The sequence below is a fragment of the Scyliorhinus canicula genome, chromosome 13 (genome assembly GCF_902713615.1).
Source record: "Scyliorhinus canicula chromosome 13, sScyCan1.1, whole genome shotgun sequence".
NCBI lineage: Eukaryota > Metazoa > Chordata > Chondrichthyes > Carcharhiniformes > Scyliorhinidae > Scyliorhinus > Scyliorhinus canicula.
Window position 1 is genome coordinate 45706446 of NC_052158.1, and position 20749 is coordinate 45727194.

At 45.6% G+C, this 20749-nt stretch overlaps 2 protein-coding genes across 3 annotated transcripts in view; both read right to left on the reverse strand.

Annotated features, from left to right (window-relative positions):
• Positions 1-20749, reverse strand: part of LOC119975587 — a 639245-nt gene that overhangs the window by 182734 nt on the left and 435762 nt on the right. The gene's annotated exons all lie outside the window — the stretch shown is intronic.
• LOC119976650 (zinc finger protein 626-like) lies at positions 17213-20707 on the reverse strand. Of its 2 annotated transcripts, none has more exons than XM_038817310.1 (3): positions 19881-20707; positions 19028-19154; positions 17213-18912 (listed from the first exon to the last, which is right to left on the reverse strand). In XM_038817310.1, the coding sequence occupies exons 1-3, from the start codon at positions 20667-20669 to the stop codon at positions 18092-18094; spliced, it is 1737 nt and encodes a 578-aa protein (XP_038673238.1). In that variant the 5' UTR covers positions 20670-20707; the 3' UTR covers positions 17213-18091. The 2 variants fall into 2 exon arrangements, with proteins under 2 accessions (XP_038673238.1, XP_038673237.1); XM_038817309.1 differs by having other exon boundaries at positions 19001-19154.

A 20749-nucleotide genomic window follows, 5' to 3' on the forward strand; every position in this document is an offset into this window, starting at 1 on the left:
ATGAATGTGAGAATGCTTTATCACACACCTCACACTTGAATGGTTTCTCCCTTGAGTAACTGCGTCGGTGTTTGTGGAGGTTCCCTGACAATGAGAATGATTTCTCACACACCTCACACATGAATGGCTTCTTGCCTGTGTGAATGCGTTGGTGTTTGCACAGATCCGATGACGTCGAGAATGGTTTGTCACATACCTCACATGTGAACGGTTTCTCCCCTGTGTGACTGTTTAGGTGTTTGCGGAGGTTCTCTGACAATGAGAATGATTCCTCACACACCTCACACATGAACGGTTTCTTGCCTGTGTGAATGCGTTGGTGTTTGCACAGATCCGATGACGTCGAGAATGGTTTGTCACATACCTCACATGTGAACGGTTTCTTGCCTGCGTGAATGCGATGGTGTTTGCGCACATCTGATGATGATGAGAATGGTTTGTGACGCACCTCACACATGAATGGCCTCTCTCCTGTGTGAATGTAATTATGTTTGCGCAGCTCCGTTGATGAAAAGGATTTGTCACGCACCTCACATGTGAATGGTCTCTCCCCTGTGTGAATGCGTATGTGTAAGCGGAGAGTAGATAACCACAAGAATGATTAGTCACACACCTCACATGTAAACGGCTTCTCCCCAGTGTGCATTCGCCGGTGATTCACCAGACCTGATTGCGTGTGAAGCAATTGTTACACACTTCACATTCAAACGGCTTTTCTCCAGTGTGACTGCGTTGGTGAATCTCCAATTTTGATGGATATGGGAAAGCTCGATTACACACATCACACTTGAATGGTTTCTCTACCATGTGGTTTTATGTGGTCTACCACTGGTGGGATAACAGATGTAGCTCATGTGTTAGGAGATCTTATAAGCCTGTGGAGTCTGCCTCACACAACTCAGACAGGAACTGCCTCTCCCCTGTAGGAATGAAGCTCAATAAATGGTTAGAGCTCTCACTACACTTGGAGCCCACTCACACGTCTTCCCAGCCTCACCCTGACCGATCACCCACAGCCGAACCTTCGGAAAGGTTGGTTCTGATGAAAGGTTCCACACCACTGACCAGTTTCAGATCTGATGATCTGTCAAAGCTCCTCTGACCCGACCGATTTCCAGATGATGGTTTCACTGCCCAACCTCTTCTGTGTTGAGCAATCATGCAAGCGGACTCGATGTCTTCCCACAGTTGTGCAGAGGTTCCTTGGATGATGGTCAGGATCTATCTGCGGTGTCTATCCTCTCTGTATTTCCTGGTGTAGTACGGTGCAATCGTTCTGTAAAACAGTGAAAGGAAACATGATTTTACCAAAATGCAAGAGGAAGAGAATAACAAAAGAAAAAGTAAGGCCTTGTACATGGTAACATGTGGGTTGATTCAGAAGATATGGGCAGGATTCTCAATGAGCATTTTGTCTCTGTCTTAATGAAGGAGCCATTTTAGTTAAAAAGGAGGAATGTGAAATATTGGATACAATAAGTATAGTGAGAGAGGGGGTACTGGAGGGAGTGGAATCCTTGAAGGTGGATAAATAACCAGGCCATATGGATTGTATCCCAGGATATTGAAGGGAGGAAATCTTCACCAGATACAGGTGAGGTCCCAGAGGATTGGAGACCTGTGAACGCTGTATCTATACTGAAAAAAGGTGCGAGGGATAGGCTAGAAATGTTCGACTGGTCAGTCTGACTTCAATGGTGAGCAAATGTTTGGAAATAATTCTGAGACAGGATCAACTGTCACTTAGAAATTAATAAGTAATAATGGAGAGGTAGCTTGGTTTGTGAGAGGGGGATCGGGTCTTAATAACAGTGGTTAGCACTTCTGCCTCACAGCACCAGGGACCCAGGTTCAATTCCAGCCTTGGGTCACTGACTTTCTGGAGTTCGCACTTTTTCCCCGTGTCTGCGTGGTTTCCTCCGGGTTCTCCGGTTTCACAAGAACATAATGGCCGGGATACTCCCCTACCTGGCGGAGCGGGGGGTCCCAGCAGGATGGAGTGGCGTGAACCACTCTGGCTTCGGGCCGCCCCAAAGATGCGGAAGTCTCCACCCCTTTAGGGGCCAAGCCCTAACTTTGAAGTGCTAGGCCCGCGCCGGAGTGGTTGGCGCTCCGCCGGCTGGCGGGAACGGCCTTTGGCGCCACGCCAGCCGTGGCCGAAGTGACTTTGCCGGCCGGCGGAAGTCCGCGCATGCGCCGGAGCATCAGCGGCTGCTGACGTCATCCCTGCGCATGCGCAGGGGAGGGGGTCACTTCCGCCTCCCCCATCGTGAAGACCATGGCTAAGGCGGGAGGAAAAGAGTGCCCCCACGTCACAGGCCCGCCCGCCAATCGGTGGGCCCCGATCACGGGCCAGGCCTCCGTGGGGGCACCACGCGGGGCCAGATCGCCCTGCATCCCCCCCCAGGACCCCGGAGCCCGCTCGTGCCACCTGGTCCCGCTGGTAAGGGAGGTGGTTTGATCCACGCCGGCGGGACCAGCATGACAGCGGCAGGACTTTGGCCCATTGTGGGCCGGAGAATCGCCGGGGGCGGAGGGGGTGGGGGGGCGCCGAGCGGCACGGCGCGATTCCCACCCCGCTGAATCACCGGTGCCGAAGACTTCGGGACATGGCGGGGTGGGATTGACGCCGGCCCCCAGCGATTCTCCGACCCGGCGGGGAGTCGCCGAATCCCACCCAAGAATTAGGAGCAGGAGTAGGCCATCTGGCCCCTCGAGCCTGCTCCGCCATTCAATGAGATCATGGCTGATCTTTTGTGGACTCAGCTCCACTTTCCGGCCCCGAAAACCATAACCCTTAATCCCTTTATTCTTCAAAAAACTATCTATCTTTATCTTAAAAACATTTAACGAAGGAGCCTCTACTGCTTCACTGGGCAAGGAATTCCATAGATTCACAACCCTTTGAGTGAGTTCCTCACTCAACTCAGTCCAAAGTCTACTTCCCCTTATTTTGAGGCTTTGCCCCCTAGTTCTGCCTTCATCCGCCAGTGGAAACAACCTGCCCGCATCTATCCTATCTATTCCCTTCATAATTTTATATGTTTCCTCCTACAGTCTGAAAGATATGCAGGTTAGGTGGGGATTGGCTATGATAAATTGATCCGTAGTATCCAGAGGCATGTAGGCTTCGGGATCGGGTGGAAGGGGCAGTGGACTAGTGCTCTTTCGAGGGTCAGTGCAGACTCAATGGGCCGAATACACTGTTGGGATTCTATGAAGAGAATTTTTTTGAGGCAGTAACAAGGAGGATTGATGAGGTTAGTGCAGTGGATATTGTCTATGTGGATCTCAGGAAAATTTTTGACAAGTTCCCACATGGCAGACTGGTCAGATAAGTGAGATTTTTTTGATTTGATTTATTATTGTTACGTGTATTAGTGTACAGTGAAAAGTATTGTTTCTTGCATGCTTTACAAACTATGCATAGCGTAAATAGGGAAGGAAGGAGAGACTGCAGAATATAATGCTACAGTTATAACAAGGTGTAGAGAAAAGATCAACTTAAGATGAGATAGGTCCATTCAAAAGTCTGATGGTAGTAGGGAAGAAGCTGTTCTTGAGTCGGTTGGTACGTGACCTCAAACTTTGGTATCTTTTTCCTGACGGAAGAAGGTGGAAAAGAGTATGTCCGGGGTGCGTGGGGTCCTTAATTATGCTGACTACCTTTCCGAGGCAGCGGGAATTGTAGACAGAGTTGATGGATGGGAGGCTGGTTTGCTTGATGGATTGGCTACATTCACGACCTTTTGTAATTTCCTGCGATCTTGGGCAGAGCAGGATCCATACCAAGCTGTGATACAACCAGAAAGAATGCTTTCTATGGTGCATCTGTAGAAATTCGTGAGAGTCGTAGGTGGCATGCCAAATTTCCTTAATCTTCTCAGAAAGTAGAGTCATTGATGGACTTTCTTAACTATAGTGTCGGCATGGGATGACAATCTCCTTCGTTTTGTTGACATTGAGGGAGAGATCGCACTAGTTCGCCAGATTCTCTATCTCATTCCTGTACTCTGTCTCGTCATTGTTTGAAATCCGACCCACTACTGTGGTGTCATCAGCAAATTTGAAAATCAAGTTGGAGGGAAAACTTTGGCCACACAGTCATAGGTGTACAAGGAGTATAGTAGGGGGCTGAGGACACAACCTTGTGGGGCACCGGTGTTGAGGATGATCGTGGAGAAGGTGTTGTTGCCTGTCCTTACTGATTGTGGTCTGTGGGTTAGAAAGTTCAGGATCCAGTCGCAGAGGGAGGAGCCAAGGCCAAGGCCACGGAGTTTGGAAATGGTTTTCGTAGGAATGATGGTGTTGAAGGCTGAGCTGTAGTCGATAAATAGGAATCTGACATAGGTGGCTTTGTTATCTAGGTGTTCCAGGGTAGAGTGCAGGGCCATGGAGATAGCGTCTGCTGTGGACCTGTTGCAGTGGTAGGCAAACTGTAGTGGATGGAGACAATTAGGGAGGCTGGAGTTGATTTGTGCCATGACTAACCTTTCGAAGCACTTCATGATGATGGATGTCAGAGCCACTGGACAGTCATTAAGGCACGCTGCTTGGATTTTCTTTGGTACAGGGATGATGGTAGTCTTCTTGAAGCAGATAGGGAGCTCAGATTGTTGTAAAGAGAGGTTGAAGATGTCTGTGAATACCCCTGCCAGCTGATCCGCGCAAGACCAGAGACCCCATCCGGGCCAGTGGTTTTCCGAGGGTTGACCTTCGAGAAGGCTGCTCTGACATCTGCAGTGACGATCTCAGATACAAGTTAATCCGCGGCTTCTGGGATGGAGGGCTCGCTCTTGCTGACCTCTTGTTCAAAGTATGAATAGAATGTGAGCTCATCAGGGCGGGGTGAGTTGGAGCCGACGATTTTACATGCCTTCAGCTTGTAGCCTGTTGTCTTGCAGACCTTGCCGTAGTTGGCATGGATCCATGTGGCTAGCCTGGGACTCGAGCTTGGTCCGGTCCTGATCTCCTTAGATCGTATCTGGCTTTCTTGTACAGGTCAGGATCGCCTGACTTGAATACCTCAGACCTAGACCAGCACGCAGTGGATATCCCTGTTCATCCAGGGTTTCCGGTTGGGAAACACGCGGATTTGTTTCTTTGGCACACAGTCTTCTACACACTTACTAATGGCATACTCGTTCAGGCTGGTCGCAGAGTTTTTAAATACTGACCAGTCCACTGACTCTAAGCAGTCCTGTAGGAGATCATCCGATTCCTCAGACCAACAATGCAAAACTTTCTTTGACGGATTCTCCTGCTTCAGTTTTTGCGGATAGGCTGTGTGCAGGAGGACAACCTTGTGGTCAGATTTGCCAAAGCGTGGGCGGGCGATAGAGCGGTAGACATTTTTGATATTTATGTGGCAGTGGTCCAGCATGTGAAATGAAAATCGCTTATTGTCACAAGTAGGCTTCAAATGAAGTTACTGTGGCCCCTGGTCGCCACATTCCGGCGCCTGTTCAGGGAGACTGGTACGAGAATTGAACCGTGCTGCTGGCCTGCCTTGGTCTGCTTTCAAAGCCAGCGATTTAGCCCTATGAACAGGTGACATGTTGGTGGTAACTTGGTAGTACGCTCTTGAGCTTGGCCTGATTGAAGTTCCCAGCTACAATGAACAAGGCCTCGGGATGTTTCGTTTCAAGGCTATTTGTGGTGGTGAATATTTTGTCCAGTGCGATTTTCACGTTCGCATGGGGTGGGATGTAAACTGCTGTCAGGATAACGGAGCTGAATTCCCGCGGAAGGCAGTAAAACAGGGACAGAAAGAAAAGGCAGTAAGGGGGAAAGGCAGAGAAGCCATAGTTAAAAATCAAAAAGGCGACAGTACAAGGTACAGTGACTGAGGGGAGCTCAGTGAATAGGTCCAGTAATACTAAAAGGAATAAAACGGGAAGTAAAAACATAAATCAAAATCGTGTGGCATGTTGTTCCATAAAGATGTGGGTTCAACTACAAGGAAAATTAGAAGAAAAGTTAAGAGGAAAAATAACTTAGGAGAGGTTACAGATCAAGGTGTTAAGATTCAAAACAGAGGTATAAAAACCAACATAAGTGTACTTTACCTGAATGCTCGTAGTATTGATTATGATTTAGTGGCCTTTACTGAAACATGATTAAAGGATGGTCACGACTGGGAGTTAAATATCCAAGGGTATCAAACTATTCGGAAAGACAGAGTGGATGGTAAGGGAGGTGGTGTTGCTCTGTTATTTAAGGATGACATCCGGGCAATAGTGAGGGATGACATCAATGCTATGGAGGATAAGGTTGAATCCATTTGGGTGGAAATCAGGAATAGTAAGGTGAAAAAGTCACTGATAGGAGTAGTCTATAGGCCACCAAATAGTAACATTATGGTGGGGCAGGCAATAAACAAAGAAATAACGGATGCATGTAGAAATGGTGCAGCAGTTATCATGGGGATTTTAATCTACATGTCGATTGGTTTAACCAGGTCGGTCAAAGCAGCCTTAAGGAGGAGTTTATAAAATGTATCCGCGATAGTTTCCTAGAACAGTATGTAACGGAACCTATGAGGGAACAAGCGGTCCGAGATCTGGTCCTGTGTAATGAGATAGGATTGATTAATGATCTCATAGTTAGGGATCCTCTCGGAAGGAGCGATCACAATATGGTGGAATTTAAAATACAGATGGAGGATGAGAAGGAAAAATCAAACACTAGTGTTTTGTGCTTAAATAAAGGGGATTACAATGGGATGAGAGAAGAGCTAGCTAAGGTAGACTGGGAGCAAAGACTTTATGGTGAAACAGTTGAGGAACAGTGGAGAACCTTCCAAGCGATTTTTTACAGTGCTCAGCAAAGGTTTATACCAACAACAAGGAAGGACGGTAGAAAGAGGAAAAATCGACCGTGGATATCTAAGGAAATAAGGGAGACTATCAAATTGAAGGAAAAAGCATACAAAGTGGCAAAGATTAGTGGGAGACTCGAGGACTGGGAAATCTTCAGGAGGCAACAGAAAGCTACGACAAAAGCTATAAAGTGTAAGATAGATTATGAGAGTAAACTTGCACAGAATATAAAAAGATAGTAAAAGTTTCTACAAATATATAAAACAAAAAGGAGTGGCTAAGGTAAATATTGGTCCTTTAGAGGATGAGAAGGGAGATTTAATAATGGGAGATGAGGAAATGGCTGAGGAACTGATCAGGTTTTTGGGTTGGTCTTCACAGTGGAAGACACAAATAACATGCCAGTGACTGATGGAAATGAGGCAATGACAAGCGAGGACCTTGAGATGATTGTTATCACTAAGGAGGTAGTGACGGGCAAGCTAATGGGGTTAAAGGTAGACAGGTCTCCTGGCCCTGATGGAATGCATCCCAGAGTACTAAAAGAGATGGCTAGGGAAATTGTAAATGCACTGGTGATAATTTACCAAAATTCACTCGACTCTGGGGTAGTCCCGGCGTACTGGAAATTAGCAAACGTGACACCACTGTTTTAAAAAGGAGCTAGGCAGAAAGCGGGTAATTATAGGCCAGTTAGCTTAACTTCGGTAGTGGGGAAGATGCTGGAATCTTTCATCAAGGAAGAAATAGCGAGGCATCTGGATGGAAATTGTCCTATTGGGCAGGCGCAGCATGGGTTCATAAAGGGCAGGTCGTGCCTAACTAATTTAGTGGAATTTTTTGAGGACATTACCAGTGTGGTAGATAACAGGGAGCCAATGGATGTGGTATATCTGGATTTCCAGAAAGCCTTTGACAAGGTGCCACACAAAATGTTGCTGCATAAGATAAAGATGCATGGCATTAAGGGTAAAGTAGTAGCATGGATAGAGGATTGGTTAATTAATAGAAAGCAAAGAGTGGGGATTAATGGGTGTTTCTCTGGTTGGCAATCAGTAGCTAGTGGTGTCCCTCAGGGGTGTTGAGTGTTGGGCCCACAATTTACATAGACGATTTGGAGTTGGGGACCAAAGGCAATGTGTCCAAGTTTGCAGATGACACTAAGATGAGTGGTAAAGCAAAAAGTGCAGAGGATACCGGAAGTCTGCAGAGGGATTTGAGGAAGGAACAGTGCCCACTAAAGCTAGTGTTTGAAGCAAACATGTTGGACTTTAACCTGGTGTTGTAAGACTTCTTATTGTATGAGGTGTTAGTGAGGCCACACCTGGAGTATTGTGTTCAGTTTTGGTCTCCTTACCTGAGAAAGGACGTACTGGCGCTGGAAGGTGTGCAGAGGAGATTCACTAGGTTAATCCCAGAGCTGAAAGGTTGGATTACAAGGAGAGGTTGAATAGACTGGGACTGTACTCATTGAAATTTAGACGGATGAGGGGGGATCTTAGAGAAACATATAAAATTATGAAGGAATAGATAGGATAGATGCGGCCAGGTTGTTTCCACTGGCGGGTGAAAGCAGAACTAGGGGCATAGCCTCAAAATAAGGGGATGTAGATTTAGGACTAAGTTTAGGAGGAACTTCTTCACCCAAAGGGTTGTCAATCTATGGAATTCCTTGCCCAGTGAAGCAGTAGAGGCTCCTTTATGAAATGTTTTTCAGATAAAGATAGATAGTTTTTTGAAGAATAAAGGGATTAAGGGTTATGGTGTTTGGGCCAGAAAGTGGAGCTGAGTCCACAAAAGATCAGCCATGATCTCATTGAATGGTGGAGCAGGCTCGAGGGGCCAGATGGCCTACAACTGCTCCTAGTTCTTATGTTCTTATGTTCTCACACTCGTCTGCCACCCCCTGGAAGAACACACTCATTCTTGCCTACGTCATTCGTGATAACCACTGTGCTACTGTGCCACCCTTTAACTGTGTATTCTAATTGGAAATTGTATCAATCGTTCGATGAGTTTACCAACACAGATGCTGACTTCTGAAATTTCATCACATCACCATGATTTTTCCTGGATGGATTGGGGATCAGGAAGAAGAGGCAGCAGAACATTGGAAGTAATCTTTCTGAGGTGGCCAATTAAAAAGCCACCTCTGGGAGCTGTATCCAAATGGGGACAGCGTCCAGGTTTCAACATCAGGGGGTCCATTTTGCACACAACGTGAATAGGATCACTGCTGCCCTTCAGTGTGGTTGCTGCTGAGGGGTCAGCAGCGTGTGTGTCAGCGAAGCCATGGTGCACTTTCAGTGGGAGAAATCGGCTGCCTTTGCAGCAAGAGCTACATTATTGGAGACATCAGTCTCCATTAAGTGACTGCAATGGCATCTTTACTGGTTGGGGAAACATGAGAGCACATCACACTACCATAATTGAACGAGCAAAACGTTGTTCAATTTCCAATCTGTCTGATTAATGACAACCAGAAGTAAGTTTGCCAGTTATTTGTAGGGAAGTTTAATGTCAGCATTCATCAATATTAATGAACTAGTTTGTAATAGTGTACTTTCAAGTTTTGAATAAGCTTGCATCAAGTAATATAATTGCATTTCAGCCAATTATAAATCAAGATTTTAATAGCACCATCTTCAGATTTGTGGCTGGTTAGATAGGAGGACATCACAGGCATGTCTGATCATGTCCTCGCTCAATGCTGACATGAATTTAATGCACCGGAGCTACTGGATAGTGATTACTAATAGAAAAACTAGATGATTTACTTTCTCTTCCTTGCCTGGAGCAAGAAACCTACAGTATCCAAAACAGTGCCTTGACTCAGGATAGATTGGATAAGCGAATGTGGCATGGGTACCAAAGGCCGACCAGTTGGCAAAAGTGGGTCCTGGGAAAGAAAGTTGGGAAAACATTGCTTCATGCCTTCTTTAAAGATTTACCTGAAGGCCTGGGCCTTTCCCAAAAGCCTGGGCTTGGATTTGATAGTTTAGCCCAGTGCTGTGTGTGAGCTGAATTTGGGATGTGCAGTCTGAGTGAGTGCAGTGTGTCTAATTTCCCAGCATAAACCAGAACCCTTCAATCAGCTACACTGAAGCAATATTTTGGTTAGGTTCCAACAGTTCCTGCCCAGTGTGTTTTCTTCAAATAATTTAGGAAAGTGAGGAAGGAAATTCCAAAATCTCCATTGAATTAATATTTCTCCTGAGTGTTTTTATATTAAATGCATACTATAAGCTAAACCTGGTCATCACCAGCACGATTCAAGCGCAAATTGAATTGATAGCCCATTTTACACTCTGCCCAACTGTCTTTCCTCACAGTGCCTCAGACGGTGGGGGTCTGGGTGGAGGAAAGAAAGTATCCACGCTGTCTGCTCCTGGTCACTATCCAGTGTCCCTGCTGGAAACCAGAGGGTTTGTGACAGTCAAGTGAGTAAAATGAAAGGACTTGTATCTGATCCACAGAGAGGGGAATAGCAGACTGACACTCACTTAGAACAGTCTCCAACTGAGGAGTCATTCCCTTCAGCAAAGGAGAGGGAGTTGGAGGAAATCATGTTTTCTTTTCCTGTTTTACAGAAGGATTGCACCGTACAACACCAGAGATTACCGAGAGGATAGACACTGTAAATGATCCTGACCATCACCCAAGGAACAACTGCAGAACTGTGGGAAGACATCCAGTCTCTTCATAGCATTGCTAAACAGAGAAGGTTGGGCAGTGAAACTATCATCTTGAAATCAGTCGGGTCAGGGGAGCTTTGACATATCATCACATCTGAAACTGGTCAGTGGTGTGGAACCTTCCATCAGATCCAATCTTTCAGAAGGTTTGGCTGTGGGTGAACGGTCTGGGTAAGGCTGGGAAAAAGTGTGAGTGGAGTCCTGGTGTGGTGAGAGCTTCAAACATTCATCAAGCTTCATGAACCACTGACGTACAAAGGGACCTGAATATCATTGTACACAAGTCACTGAAGCAAGCTTGCTTGTACAGCAAGCAATTAACAAGGCAAATGGTATCTTGGCCTTCAATGAAAGAGGCTTGAAGTCCAGGAGCAAAGATGTCTTACTGGATTTTGACCTCCACAGACTGATGAGATCTACTCACATGTAAGCTGTTGTACAACTGTAAATACAAGGGCAGTCACATGGAAGCGAAACCATTCAACTATGAGATCTTTAGCAAAGCATTCATAAGCTCAAAGTCTTTCGTGCTACACCAGAGAATTCACACTGGGGAGAAACGGTTCAGGTGCAAGGTTTGTGAGAAGTCTTTTACCCAATCATCTTATCTCCTGAGACGCCAGATGATTCACACGGGTGAGAAACCTTTCAAGTGTGAAGTGTGTGATCGAGCTTTCACCCAGTCACCGACTTGTGAAGCACCGACAGATTCATTCCGGGGAGAAGCTATTTCATTGTGCGGTTTGTAAGGAGAGTTTTACACAATTATTGGGCCCGGTGAAACATCAGCACATTCACACTGGGGAGAAACCCTTCAAATGTGAGGTGTGCACAGAGCTTTACACAATCATCTGGCCGAGTGAATCAACGGCACAGTCACACCGGGGAGAAACCATTCATGTGTGGGGTCTGTGACATCATTCTTGTATTCATCTCCCTTTCGAAGACATCAACGCATCCACAGTGAGGAGAAACCGTTCAAGTGTGAGTTGTGTGACAAAGCGTTCACAGACTCTTGGATGCTCCTGAATCACCAACACACCCAAACCGGGGAGAAACCGTTCCAGTATGAGGTGTGTAACAAGGCTTTTGCAAAATCTGCTGAATCACAGGCGCGTTCATACAAGGGATAAACCATTCAAGTGAAGTACACAACAAATCGTTTTCACACTCATCTCCCTTCAGCATGCCTGAACGTGTTCAAACACAGAGACAAACCATTGAATGAGATGACCCAGGTTCCTTTGGGAAACGTTGACGTACAAATGGACCTGGGTATCATTGTACACCAGTCACTGAAAGCAAGCTTGCTTGTGCAGCAAGCAATTAGCAAGGCAAATATAGTATGTTGACCTTCAATGAAAGAGGATTTGAGTCCAGGAGCAAGAATGTCTTACTGGGTCTTGGTGAGACCACACCTGGAGTATTGTGTGCGGGTTTGGTCTCTTTATCTAAAACATTATATATTTGCCAGAGAGGGAGTGGAGTGGAGTTTCACCAGAATAATTCCTTGGATAGCAGGATTGTTGTAAGAGGAGAGATTGTGTCGACTGGGCCTGTAGTCACTGGAATTTAGAAGATTAAGAGGATCTCATCGAAATGTATAAAATTCTGACAGCCCTGGGAAGACTGGATGCAGGGATGTTTCCTCTGACTGGTGGGTGGCGGATTCTAGAACAAGGAGTCACAGTCTCAGGATATGGGGAAGGCTATTGAAATGAAATGAAAATGAAAATCACTTATTGTCACAAGTAGGCAAATGAAGTTACTGTGAAAAGCCCCTAGTCGCCACATTCCGGCGCCTGTTCGGGGAGGCTGTTACGGGAATCGAACCGTGCTGCTGGCCTGCTTTCAAAGCCAGCGATTTAGCCTACTGAGATGAGGAGAAACCTCTTCACTCAAAGGGTGGAAAACCTATGGAATTCTCTACTACAGAAGGCTGTGGAGACCAAGACACTGAACGTATTTAAGAAGGAAACCTATTTTGTGTCTAAGGGTATTGGAAGAGTGCAGGGGTAAGGCACTGAGATAGCATCTTTGGAGGGGGAGAATCAGCCAGTAATCCCAATCCTCATCAGTGAGCCTAGTTGGAAAGTCAGGGGGAGGACAGGATGTGTCTCAGCTGTGACAGTCTCCATTGCCTCACAACATTCACTGTCTGGGTCCACACACGCTGAATGAATGAAAAAAGAATCGCTTATTGTCACGAGTAGGCTTCAATGAAGTTACTGTGAAAAGCCCCTAGTCGCACTAGGGGACAATCAATGTCCACAGGCTGTACTCCAGGTCAGTACCTGGAGGATTGGAGGGAATGAGCAGAAAACAGCTTGTATTTATAGAGCACTTTAATATAGTCAAACAACCCAAAGTGTTTCATAGAGACGTAATCAGAGCAAAATTAACACAGAGAAAAAGGAGATATTAGGAGGGTATGATCAAAAAATATGGTCAAAGAGGGATTTAAGGAGGATGCTTTATTAGGGAAAGAGATAAAGATTCAGAGGTTTAAAGAGGGAATTCATGAGCATGGAGCCTGGATGGCTGAAGACACAGCCGGCAATGGTGAAGTGAAGGAAGTGGGGAATGTACAAAAGGCCAGAACTGGAGGAGCACAGAGATCTTGAAGGGAGATGGTGCTGGTTGTGACAGAGGTAGGAGGAGGGTGAGGACGTTGAGCAATTTGTACATGAGCAGAAAATTTTAAGTTTGGGGGACTGGTAACTAGTGTAGATCAGTGAGCACAGGGGTGATGGGTATGAGTTAGGATAGAGACCGCAGAGTTTTAGCTGACCTGAAGTTTCTGGAGGGTGGAAAGCTGGACAGGAGAGCATTGGAATGGTCTAGCCTAGTCGAGTAGCAACAACAGTATACGAGGATTTCAACAGCAGATGGACTAGTGCAGGTGGGGGTGTTGGAAATGGGTGCTGTTACAGAGGGGGAAATAGGAGAACTTTGTGATGGAGAGGGTATGAGGTTGGAAACTCAGCTGGAGGTTGAAGAGGATGATGCTGACAATTGTTCGAAATGAGAGTGGAGAGGGAAATTGAGAGGAATTTTAAAAAATTTTTTTACAGTACCCAATAATTTTTTTCCAATTAAGGGGCAATTTCTCATGGCCACTTCACCTACCCTGCACATCATTGGGTTGTGGGGGTGAAAAGATTGAGAGGAATTTAATGAAAGCAGAAACTGGAGTCACTCCTTGATCTATCAATCAGTTTTGAAATTTTCAGTTGAACCCCAACATCAGCAGATTTTTGTGGGGACAGAGTTCCAGATTTCCAGTCCCCTTTTTGTGAAGTGTTTGCCGACATCACCCCTGAATAGCCTGTCATAATATCCACTCATGTATATCATGAGATGCAGACAGGCAGTGATTGACACACAGGATAACCAATGAACACACACGACACAGAATAACTAATCACCAGACAGGACACCACAACTATAAAGCCCACAGGGCATTAAGGCTCTCCCTCTCTCACAGGACATGGCTAGGGAGATAATCGCAGTTCACAGGCCAATGAACATCATCACCATGTGATAGAGAGCTAGTCTGGTCAAGCCAGTAGGAGGTTATCAGTTAAGTTAATAGAGTGTCAACCCACAGATTATGTACAGAAATCAACAGGTAAAAAAAGTGTTGGACCATCTCCTGTGTCGGAAGCCTGTTTCTCCTTTTACTGCATCCAATTGCAGTCGATGTTAGACCAACACAGATAACACATCATAGCCGAGCTCTAATTTTGATGCTCCATCCCCTTGTTGTGGACACTCTCACCAGAGAATTTGTTTCTCTCCACCTACACATTTTATCATCATAAATTACCCATTGATTTTCCATGTGACATGGATCTCTGTAACCATTGGTGGGTTTGTGTGATGGCAACAAGGGTTGTGTCAATAAATTTCTGTGTCATTTCTCACCATGGGAACTGGGAGGCAGACTAAATCACTGGGATTTTAAAGAAACTTCTGTCTGTAGTATTAATAATAATAATAATCTTTATTATCACAAGTCGGCTTACATTAACACTGCAAAGTTACTATGAAAAGCCCCGAGTCGCCATATTTCAGCGCCTGTTCGGGTACACGGAGGGAGAATTCAGAATGCCCAATTCACCTAACAGCACGTCTTTTGGGACTCGTAGGAGGAAACTGGAGCACCCGGAGGAAACCCACGTAGACACAGGGAGAACGTGCAGCCTCCGGGCAGACGCTGATCCAAGCCGGGAATCGAACCTGGGACCCTGGCACTGTGAAGCAATAGTGCTATCCACTGTGCTACACTGCCGCTATTTAGAGAGAGTTTCCCCTGACGAGGGTGTGTGCGAGTGGGTATAGAGTAGAATCGGACCCTGCTTTAGACGGTATGTGAATTATATTCAGATGCTCTTCAGGTGACGGGTATTTGACTAATACCATGGGTAATATTTGTACTCTCCTGTCTGGGAGGACAACTACCGTGACTATGGTGAGGGAGTGGGGTGAGTCTCTGCAGACCTACATTCCCACAGCCCAGCACACCTCGATGCAATAACAGTCGGATATCATAGAATCCCTACAGTGCAGAAGGAGGCCATTCGGTCCATCTAGTCTGCACTGACCCTCTGACTAAGGGGCGTTATAGCTAGGCCAATCCACCGAACCTGCACATCTTTGGACTGTGGGAGGAAACCTATGCAGACGCAGGGAGAGTGTGCAAACTCCCATGGTCGGAATTGAACCCAGGTCTCTGGCACTGAGGCAGCAGTACTAACCATTGTGCCACCATGCCGCCCTTGCTTACCTTACACTCTTCCAAATGCATTTCATGTCCTGGGAAAGGTCTTGAATTATTTTCAAATGCTTTTGTTATTTTGGTTAATTCAAAGTTTGGTGTAAGTTGACTATTGTGTTGTTGTTTGTCTGCTGTTTTATCAATCTTCTGTATCGATTTATAACACAATAAATTCATGTTTTTAACTACCTGTGTTTTCAGCATGATGTGTTCCTATTCACTGAAACATGCAGGAGCCTATAGTCAGACTCCTGTACACAATATATTGGCCAATGTCACTGTGGCTGGTATACTTTCTCCATCAATGGGTTTATCATTTCCAATTCACAGGAAGAACATTTCCCGATGAAAGAAAGACTTTCATTTTTACATCAAGTTTAAGAAACTCTCTGCATCTAAATCACTTTACAGCTGATGAGGAAATTTTTGAAGCATAGAATATGTGACTTGAATCCAGAACCATAGACTCCGAGACAAAAGTACTAACTGAGCCAAGGCTGACAATAACTTTGAATACTTCTGTTGTATCAGATTTAGCTTCAAAGGGGTTAAGTCCCAAGGCTGTGTACAGAATGTTTTCCCCTCTGTCAAGTGGCAGCCTGAAAGTTGGATTTGATTTAAAGTGGCAACTAATTTGAGCTTTGTTGTCTTTGTGTTGTCTTTGTGCCTGGGTTGCTGAGGAGGTGTTGTTTATTGATGTCCATGTTTCTCTGAGGCAGCTCACACAGAGAAGCTAGAGGTATGTTGAAGAACTGTTTCGGGAACTGGCTACACCTGGAAGTGGATCACATTATTCCCCAGAGAGAGAATGGTGACAATCATCCTCGAGTACTGTACATCGAACAATATCTCTTAAACAAGGCTTAGGTTGAGACAGTGCAGGAGAGGAACTGAGAGGAGATGAATGGAGCGGGACATCCCAGGAGAGGATGAACAGGCCAGACCAGGTCACCCTGGGAGAGGTGAATGGAGCGGGACATCTCAGGACACAAACCGGACAAGATGAATTTTAAGCCTCGAAAATTGAAGCTAAGGGGTGCTGAATTTCTTCAGGAGATGACCCGAGGATGGGGCAGGGCTATCATATTCTTGTATTCTCCCAGTCATTGGTGATCCCTTCTGTCTTCCTTTCATTATATGCCCCTCTCCTGTGCATGAACTGATCCCACCACTGCACATCATTGCTGACCTTATCATCCCACACTGATGTTGTCAGTTTGAAAGCCTCTGAGGATGAAGAATGTGATTCTCACCCAAGATGTCTCTGTCAAACATTTGTCAGGGAAGTAGCAGTTTTCTTTTTAAAAAGATGGCTGAAGATTCCCATGAATTTCAACCCATAATATCCACACTAATGTTCAGGCAGTCTAACTATCCTGTGGGCAATCAGGTGTGGAAATGCCCCTTATGCTGTGTGAGAAGATCCAGCTCAGAGACCTGTTTACTCGGTGCTTTGTGCTGAGCTGTTTGATTGGAGCAAACCCAACCCGGGAAAAAGGGCCTGAAAGTTGGGATTTCCGTTCCAGGTCAGTGGAATAACTTGGAAGTCTGGCTATGTGACCCTGGAATGAATGAGGAGGATAGTTGGTGGAAGGTCTGTCTCAAAGTTTTAAAAACTAAGAAGCATAAAACAGCGGTCATTCCTCATACACTCCCCATAACTCATCCAAACCAACCAATGTCCCAGCCTCCCCCCATAGCCTGTGCCCTCGACTCATGGCTCCTCATACCCTCTATTCCAACCTCTGCCCCCACCTCCTCCACATGCCGCTTTATAGCCTCTATGCCAACTGAACGTCAACTAAAACCACCTCATGTCCACCACCCATTGCCCTTAAACCACCCATACTAACTCACCCACTATGCACAATGGCAGACATCAGGACCCATATTGCCATTAAATTAAATAAAAGTTCCAAATGTAAAACTTTTTATATTAACAAAAAAATTACTACATTTAAATTGATCAATTGCATTCTAACCACAAGCATTTATTTCAATTACATCCCCCATAAAAGCAATTTACAGTCTTAACTTCAAAGTGTCCACAACCATTTGGAGCTGACAATGAAGGTGTGAAATAGCAGGCACTCTACTGTGGTAACAGATGGTTGTGAAACCTGCCATGGAACACAAATCCAGTCAAGGCTTCTATCAACAGAGTGAAAGGCTCCAAACAGTTTTGTTGAAGGCAAGAGTTTTACATTTCTTTTGAGTTTGTCAGCTCCCTTTAACACTTCACCTTAACATTTTTGGCAATTGTTCTTGAAAGTTCCAATGAGCTCTCAGTTATGTGGATCTATGCAATTTAAACACACATTCATGCCTAATTTTAGTGTTCTCAAAAGACGTCTTACTTTTCCCAAACTGCAGCTTACCTCCCCCAAAGCTGTCAATGTCCAAAAGGATACCATTCCACACCGCAAGGGTACCCAATCTATCCAAATTAATCCAGAAATTTTTGTCCAGCTCCTAGCAGGTCAAATATGCACACATTAGGTTTCAATCACCTCTCACCAGTAGATTCAGCTGCTGATTTCTCAGGACAACTGCCGAATGGATCATGCAAATCTTGATCCTAGCAATTCCTGGCCCCATGAAAATAGGAGGTGCTGTGATCAGGTGGCATATGTGTAAGGGAGGGGGAAGAGAGAGAGACACTTCTAGATTCAGGCCTCTTCCGTCATTGTCCTTACTTCGTTGCAAAAACCCAGTCCAAAAAGAGAAAGATATTTCTCATGATGAAGAAGGAGGCAGGAAAATGAGGTTGAGGTGACAGTGTTGCAGGAGGAACCCTAATTCCTTCTGTGTCTCCCCAGTCCCCATGGCGTGACCTCTCCTGTACCAGAGGGATGTCCAGTAGCAGATGTCTCTGCACTGGTCTGCGGCTGACCAGAAGGTGCAGGCGCTACAGTCCGAGACAGAATCTTACTCATTTCATTCAGAGTTTCATTACTTCTTTGCAGGAGCTGACAAAGAACCTCATTCTGCTGTCTCAAAACCTCATTCTGCTGCTGAAGAATCTCATTGTTTCTTTGTAGATACTGGTTTTGAATCTCACTCTGCTGTCTCAACACCTCATTCTGCTGCTGAAGAATCTCATTGTTTCTTTCCAGGCTCTGGCTAACATCTGTCTTAAATTCAGTCAAAGTTTGCTGAAGCAAGTTAGAAGTGACCTGATAACTTTCTGTACTTTGAACCTGTTCCTGATGTAAGCGCTCAAAAGGTTTCAAATAATCTTCATTTTCTTCACCAGCAACATGGGCCTGGTGTTGTCCGTGTGCTGGTGGAGACGGTGGAGATTCTGCTCCCAAAGCCAGAGGTTCCTCACCACCAGAAGGTTCTGATCGCTCTCCCTCCACCACAGCAGCCAGAGCATCACAGGCCTCCTTCTTCACACAAACCACAATATTTAACTTTAACTCATCAACACTACCCTCCAAATCAGACATCTTATCCTCCTGACACTCCTCTCCCTCCTCCACTGCAGCTGCCATGCCACATTGCTGTGAGGTATTCACCTCCGTCCCTTCCTCATCAGCCCTTTCAGGAATCTCGGACGCTGCTGCCAACTCTCCTCCATCACCATCTGATGTGTCCATGAACACCCGTGTATCTGTCAGAGGAAGAAAATCAGAATGTTATCTTTGTCACATAAATTAACTCTCCTCTTGATGATTTGAACATTGAGCTGCTGACATCACCTTCGCTCATCCCCATATCTGATCCACCATTGGTTATCGTGGGGTTGGAGAGGCCAAACAGCTTCCTTGTGAACACCTGTTCAGTCGGCTCCTTGATGTACGGAACCCGCCCTCCAGTCAACGAGAGCTCCTGGGTGTTATGGACCAGATTTACCTAAAGGTATAAAATAAAAATGAATCATGGCCAAGGCTTTGCTGTGCTGTCTTGTGACACATTTTCCAAGTGTGGGAGACAGTTTTCAGCCTGCACCCAGGGGGACTTCTGATTGGAAATCAATCTTATGACAAAGTCAGAGCCATCTCCAAGGCAACTGCATTTTAGAACACCTCAGAAAATAATCTTTTAAAAAATCTTGTGATCTTTCTGTATTTTCAATGAGGATTAAAATTTCAAAAATTAACATATGTATTTAATATTCAGATATTGCCCTCTTGTCCAACACAGGGAAACCTGTGCATAAACAGGAGCTTCTATGCATATTATGACTTCTTTTGATGATATTTGGCGATCTGGTCAAAGATTACATTAACCTTGAAATGCCTGGATTGACGGTGGGAGAGGTTGGAGACAGACACTGCTGAGACAGACAGTGCTTTGGAAGGACAGCTCCCCTGTGTGAGCACTGGAGGGTAAACAACACTGACAACTCTCCGTGTAAGGGAAACAGGTGAGCCTCAGTATGAATGCGCTGGTGTCTGTAGAGGTCTGATGACCGTGAGAATGATTTGTCGCATACCTCTCACGTGACTGGTTCCTCACTGGTGTGAATGTGCTGGTGTGTGCAGAGGGTCAATGATTCAGGGAATGATTTGTTACATACTGTGCAAACACATCGGTGTACACGGAAGCCAATGAGTCTGAAAATAATTGGTCACGTACCTTGAATGGTAAGGGTTTCTCCCCTGTATGAACACGTTGGTGTGATAGAAGATGAGAGGATCGGTTGAAAGCTTTTCTACAATAGTCACACTTGAACGGTTTCTTTCTCTCCACTGTGTGAATGTGTCGGTGTTTACGAAGGGTCGATAAATCCACAAATGATTTGTCACACACCTCACACGCGAGCGGTTTCTCCCCTGTGTGAACACATTGGTGTGACAGAAGATGGGAGAATTGGTTGAAAGTGTTCCTACAAAAATCACACCTGAACGGTTTCTCCCCTGTGTGAACGCGTTGGTGTTTCGAGAGGGTCGTTGAATCCACAAATGATTTGTTACACAACTGGCACTTGAATGGCTTCAACCCTGTGTGCATGGCATTGTGTCGATGGAGTGTCGATGGCATTGAGAATGATTTGTCACACACCTCGCACTTGAATGGTTTCTCCCTTGTGTGAGTGCCTTTGTGTTGACGGAGGGTCGATGAATCCGAGAATGATTTGTCACACACCTCGCATGTAAATGGTTTCTCCCCTGTGTGAATGCGTTGGTGTCTACGGAGGGTCGATGACACCGAGAAAGATTTGTAACACAAGAAGCACGTGAACGGTTTCTCTCCTGTGTGAACACGTTGGTGTACACGGAGGGTCGATAAATTTGAGAATGACTTGTTACACACCTCGCACCTGAAGGGCTTCTCCTGTGTGTGAACCTTCTGGTGCCTGAGGAGGCTCATGGATGTCACAAAACCTTCATCACAGACCTCACACTTGAATCGTTTCCACTCCATGTGGCTGCCCTTGTGCTAATGGTGGTTCTTGCAGATGCACCTTGTGTGTTAGAAGATCTTATTGGCTTGTGGAGCCTCTC

Excerpts from the sequence above, each read along its gene's own strand:
- LOC119976650 (XM_038817309.1), bottom strand. The coding sequence starts at position 20,669 with ATGGAGTGGAAACGATTCAAGTGTGAGGTCTGTGATGAAGGTTTTGTG. Across the intron at positions 19,155-19,880 it reads AGAAACCCTTACCATTCAAG|GTAAATCTGGTCCATAACAC; the intron begins GTACGTGACCAA and ends TTATACCTTTAG. Across the intron at positions 18,913-19,000 it reads AGATATGGGGATGAGCGAAG|ATACACGGGTGTTCATGGAC; the intron begins GTGATGTCAGCA and ends TTCCTCTGACAG.